Raw genomic sequence first — 6,000 nt, 5'->3', positions numbered from 1 at the left:
CCACCACAGTCCGGGGGAGAGAGTTCCACTGCCGAACAGCCCTCACAGTGAGGAAGTTCTTCCTGATGTTCAGGTGGAATCTCCTTTCCTGTAGTTTGAAGCCATTGTTCTGTGTCCTAGTCTGCAGAGCAGCAGAAAATAAGCTTGCTCCCTCCTCCCTATGACTTCCCCTCACATATTTGTACATGGATTGGCTATCATGTCTCCTCTCAGCCTTCTCTTCTGCAGGCTAAACATGCCCAGCTCTTTAAGCCTCTCCTCATAGGGCTTGTTCTCCAGACCCTCAATCATTTTAGTCGCCCTCCTCTGGACGCTTTCCAGCTTGTCAACATCTCCCTTCATCTGCGGTGCCCAAAATTGGACACAGCAGTTCTTCAGTTCTCTGGCAATAGAAACAAGGTAGAACAAATGTCTTCCAAAGCCGCCATATTGAAAGGGACATGATGAGGTTGATGAAGCTGAAGAGCAAGGCAAGGCAAGGCAAGGCAAAGGAACCCATGGTGACCCAGAAGGGATGAGAGGAAGAGAGAGAAAGAAGGAGAGACACAGAGAGATAGACAAAAGACAGCGGCTCGAATTAATGGGAAAGAGAGTAAGGGAGGAATATAATAGGGTTGGGCAAAAAATTTGATTCCTGCGTATGTCGGATCTAATTTGTTTGTTTTGTAGCTTTTGAAGCGACTTTTGAAGCAGGTTATCTAGTCATTTGTATCCCACGGTATCGAACCACGATAGCCTATTTTTCTAATGGATTCAGATGTTGTCGGAAGCAAAGCAAGAGCATTTTCTAATCACCCAAACTTGGTTTGAGGGAGGTGCAGACTAGCCTGGGTTTGCCTTGCCTCCCTGCGGCCTATCGCAGAAGGGAGGGAGTCTTGTTTGTCTTTCCCCATGGTTGCTTTCTATGGGCCTCTTAAACTGGGTTGCAAGAGAGAAATCCCTTTCCCCTTTCCCTATCCTGGAGTGGTTGCTTAAACCAGGTTGCAAGAGGAGGGAGTCGCATTGCAGGATCTCCGCTCTTCTCCTTCGCAGCCTTCCCTCCTGCTTTTGCCAGAAGCTTTAAGTGAGGAAAGGGGGAAAAGGAGGGGAGATCCATCCATCCTTCCATTCTCTCAGCTGCGCATGTGCTGCGCTCAGCTTTCCCCACGATCTTCCTGGATTGCTCTTTTGTTTTGTAAATGCTTGCAAGGAAGGCGCTCTTCTAAGGTTTTGCAAGAAGTACACCTTTCCTGTCCCAAAAAACCTTCCTTGCAAGCATTTGCAAAACAGAAGAGCAATCCAGGAAGATCGTGGGGAAAGTTGAGCACAGCACATGTACAGCTGAGGGAAGGGAAGCCAGCCTGGTTCAGGATGCAAGCCAGGTGGGAATGTTGGGTTGGGGGGGGGCTTTCCAAACACTTTTATCGCTATGATAACTGCCTAGATTTCAATGGGGACTATGGTGAGAACTGGTATTTGGGTCTGGCTTTCAACTGAATATGGTAAATGTTTTCTTCTATACAGTAGAGTCTCACTTATGCAACATAAACGGGCCGGCAGAACGTTGGATAAGCGAATATGTTGGATAATAAGGAGAGATTAAGGAGAAGCCTATTAAACACCAAATTAGGTTATGATTTTACAAATTAAGCACCAAAACATCATGTTATACAACAAATTTGACAGAAAAAGTAGTTCAATACGCAGTAATACTATGTAGTAATTACTGTATTTACAAATTTAGCACCAAAATATCATGATATATTGAAAACATTGACTACAAAAATGCGTTGGATAATCCAAAATGTTGGATAAGCGAGTGTTGGATAAGTGAGACTCTACTGTACTTTGTTTATTTTTAATTCCAAAATGTAATGAACTTTCTGGATAACCCTCGTATATATATAATATTAATAGTCTCATTCTGGGAAGAGAAAAGGTTGCATTTTAAATCTATGTTTTTTTCCTTTTAAATTTTGCTCTATATTTGTGTGTATGTGACATAAGCCCCTGTCCTGAGAGAGTTCCCTCCTCTCCTGGTTAGAAGCAGACTAAGCCCCATCAGAAGAAATCTACTCCTAGATTATTTTATACCAGATTATCTGGCAGTGTGGACATATAATCCAGTTCAAAGCAGATAATCTGGGATCAGATCTTGGTATAAAGCGCTGAAGATCTGCACTGCCTTATATCCCAGGATCTGATTCCAGATTATCTGATTTAAACTGGATTATATGAGCACCCACTGCATATAATCTGGGATAAAGGAGGAAGGAAGGAGGAGGAGGGGGAAAAGGAGAAGAAGTTTCCCTTGGCTTCCCTTTCTCTCTCCCTCTTTTGCACAAAAGTTCTCCAAAGCTTTGCAAACCTCCTCCAAAAGAAGGAGGAGGAGGAAGAAGAGGAGGAGGGGAAGGATAAGGAGGATAATATATATCCCCACTGCATATAATCTGAACTTTGTCTTTGCACAAGGGACATGGTGCTATAGCACATATGGTTTCCTGGGACACTGTCCACCAATTTAACAAAGTTTCAGCCACAAAAACAAAGTTTCTGTAGTAGAACAATGACTTTCAAAGTAAAGACAACCCAATGAAACTGGAAATAAGACTTTCAAACCAGGAACAGATTTCTGCAATTATTAAAAATGGTTTTATTATAAAAGATATGAAAATTTGCTAAAAATCAGAGGATAAAGGAAACATTCTGAATTTTTGTGAGCTAGCAGTGTTAACTGTGTTCTACCGCTGTACCAAATTTGAAGAGGATAGCTCAAAAATGAGGGCGGGAGAGTCCTGTAAAGTCCCCCCCTGCTGTTTTTGGCCACTGTGCATGCGTGTCCGCCATTAACGAATTAATTTTGAATATTCCGAATATTCTTAAGTTTTGAAACTTTTTTGTGCCAAATTTTGGAAGTAGTTTCAGAAACGAAGCGTCAGCGCCCCCTACTTTTGAAGCGAGTTTAGAAACATTTTTTTCATGGATCGCTCAAGCCTAGAACATAACTATTTAAATAGATAAAAGATAGATTTCTTTGTGGTTGTGTGAAATTCCAACATTTTCTTCTATCAGCTGATGTAGATGGTCTTGAAGGCTTTATGGTCTCTACTAGGTAATGTGGGGAAATATCAATAAGAATAAATAATAATAATAATAATAATAATAATAATAATAATAATAATAATAACAACAACAACAATAATAACAATAATAATACTTTTATGGATTAACCCTTAGGTCATATCACAATACCAAACCAAACAACAATAATTGACAAGACTTGATTACGCTCTATATAGTAAGTCAAAGAATGAAAATAAGTAAAAGACTGAAAAAGTAGAAGGAACGAAGAGAAAACCCTAAGGCAAAATGAATTTTTTTGTTTAAATGCAATTTTTTTATCATAGAGTTACTCATTAAGAGAAAGAAAATAATATGTAAAAGATCATACAAGGCGATAGTCACAGAATGGCCTTAAAGATGGTTTTGTGGGAATTAACTGCATATAACACTTTCTTCAAAGCATTCTTGATCTCTTTGTTTCTTATACTATAAATGAATGGATTGGACATTGGAGGAATTATGGAATACATCACAGCAAAACCCAAATCCAGACTCGAAGATATATCACCAGGACGCCGTGCGTGAGCAAGCACTCCAGTGATGAATAGTAAAGAGAAAACAGTGAGGTGGGGAACACAAGTGGAGAGGGCTTTTTTCTGACCACGTACAGAGGAGATTCTGAGCACCACAGCAATGATCTGAACATACGTGATGATGATAAAGATAAAACATCCTAATGCGACAATGCTGCTTAGTACAAGGAGCCCAACTTCAACTAGATATAGGTCAGAACAGGAAAGTTTTAATAATTGTGGAACTTCACAGAAGAACTGGTTGACATTATTAGAACAGAAAGTATTCATAAAGGTGCCACTGGTGTGCAATGTAGAATAAACCAGACTTATAATCAACCCAATCACTAACATCTTAACATAGGCTGCCTTATTCATGATTCTCTCATAATGAAGTGGGTTGCAGATTGCAACATGGCGATCACGTGCCATTATACTGAGGAGAACAAAATCTGACGTTAAAAAGAAGAAGTAAAAGAAAACTTGAGCTTTACATCCAGGAAAAGATATTGACCTGTCGTTCATGAGGGACATAGCCATAGATTTGGGTATTGTGACAGAAACTGAACCAAGGTCCACCACAGCCAAACACAAGAGAAAAAAGTACATGGGGGAGTGTAGCTGGTAATCTGCCAGAATTGCAATGATGATGAAAAGATTCCCTGTCAGTGCAACGACGTACATTGCTAGGAACACAAAGAAGTGTAAGATCTGCAGTCCTCTGGTAGTTGAGAATTCCAGCAGGAGAAAACTGGATGTAGAAGTGTGATTGTACATGTTGCCTTCAGTTCATATATAACACCTAGATAGGAAAAGACATGAGTTATGAAGCTATTGGTATAGTTTAAGTTTAAGCAAGCCTGTCTAATAAAACAGGAAAATATACAAGATTTATTTTCCTACACCAATAGTGAAACAATTGTGCTTTATGTTGCCCCAGAGATGCTAAGAGAGTTACACTGTAATATGCCTTCTACATTGGCCTTAGCAATAAGAATACTCTCTAAGCAACGGAAATCACAGCCTGAATAGAACATCTCCTCAATTTCTGGATCAAAAAAGAAACCCTTTAGCCATTACACAGCCTACCTAGATCTTGTCCTTTGTACAATCTTTTGTGCTTCAGAAGATATGGGAAAAAATCAGCCAAGGACACTATCCCTCAGCCCTTCTCCCAATATTTATACATTCATTAGTAAATCTGAAGAAAGGAAAAGATATCCAAAAAAGTTAATTTAAAATATAAATTAATTTGTGTCTGTCTCTGTGCCTCTAGCTGTCAAGATTTTCTTGAAGTGGGGAGAAAATTGTTAAAATTTCTTATTGTTTATACTGAAAAAAATGCTTAGAGAAGAACTCTGTCCAAATTATGCTGTTATCCTGGGATGTACTAAAATATGATGCATAAAGACTGTGAAGGTTAACAATTGAAGGTGAACAATGTGGTTCATTCTACCTTTCCTATTTCAGAGACAGTAGTAAACATAAATGTATCACCATAGAGAATTATTATATTCCAGGAAAAAACAAAGGCATCATCAGTTTTCCAGCATGGTCTAATGTATTTTTTCTTTCCTCCCTTGACAATGAACGAACTTGAATATTCATTTTTCAAAATGTCATATATCTGAGATCCTATTTTTAAAAATCTTTCCATATTTAAGCTGGAATACTAGTAGTCTTGACATATCAAATGTTTGGCTTACAAAATATTCAAATGGAAGGACCTTGCATTCTTATCTTGATTCAATAGCTAACCCCCTGATAAATTAACATCAAGTGACTCTCTGTGTGTCAGCATTTTAATTTTCATCCATAAAGCCTGTCTGAGAGACTGTATCTCTTTTTATGAGCCCATTTGAGTTCTAAGATTCTCAGGTAAGAGCTTTCTCTTAGCAGGGTCCTTCCACACAGCCATATAACTCAGAATATCAAGGCAGATAATCCACAATATTTGCTTCGAATTGAATTATCTGAGTCAACACTGCCACAGTTCACTATGGATTTTATATAGCTGTGTGGAAGGGGCCTTAGGCCCCTTCTACGCTTCTATATAAAATCCAGATTATCATCTTTGAACTGGATTATCTGGCAGTGTAGACTCATATAAATCAGTTCAAAGCAGATAATGTGGATAATCAAATTTGATAATCTGAATTATATGGTAATGTAGAAGGGATCTTGGTCCCCTCAATGTTGCAGCCACATCTGGCATGGGCATGCGTTTTCTCAATGCCTCCCTACAGAATGGGAATTTCCCTACACAGATGGCTAGGCTAGATCGTTCTATAGTCTCCTTTCACTAGCAGGTGATGACCTTTTCTTTTTGAAAACTCTTCAGCTATTTTCTGTATTTTTTTATCGTCGTAACACATTAAATGTGTTG

At 39.0% G+C, this 6,000-nt stretch overlaps 1 protein-coding gene across 1 annotated transcript; it reads right to left on the bottom strand.

Annotated features, from left to right (window-relative positions):
- Positions 1-3,160: 3,160 nt before the first annotated feature.
- Positions 3,161-4,688, bottom strand: LOC107983916 (olfactory receptor 14A16). The gene has a single exon (XM_016999376.2). It carries the CDS (start codon positions 4,389-4,391, stop codon positions 3,441-3,443), a length of 951 nt encoding a protein of 316 aa, XP_016854865.2. The 5' UTR covers positions 4,392-4,688; the 3' UTR covers positions 3,161-3,440.
- Between the last annotated feature and the right edge of the window lie 1,312 nt (positions 4,689-6,000).

Source organism: Anolis carolinensis, chromosome 6, assembly GCF_035594765.1.
Source record: "Anolis carolinensis isolate JA03-04 chromosome 6, rAnoCar3.1.pri, whole genome shotgun sequence".
In the NCBI taxonomy this organism is placed as follows: Eukaryota; Metazoa; Chordata; class Lepidosauria; order Squamata; family Dactyloidae; genus Anolis; species Anolis carolinensis.
The sequence above is the reverse complement of the archived record's forward strand: the minus strand, read 5'-3'. Positions and strand labels throughout refer to the sequence as shown.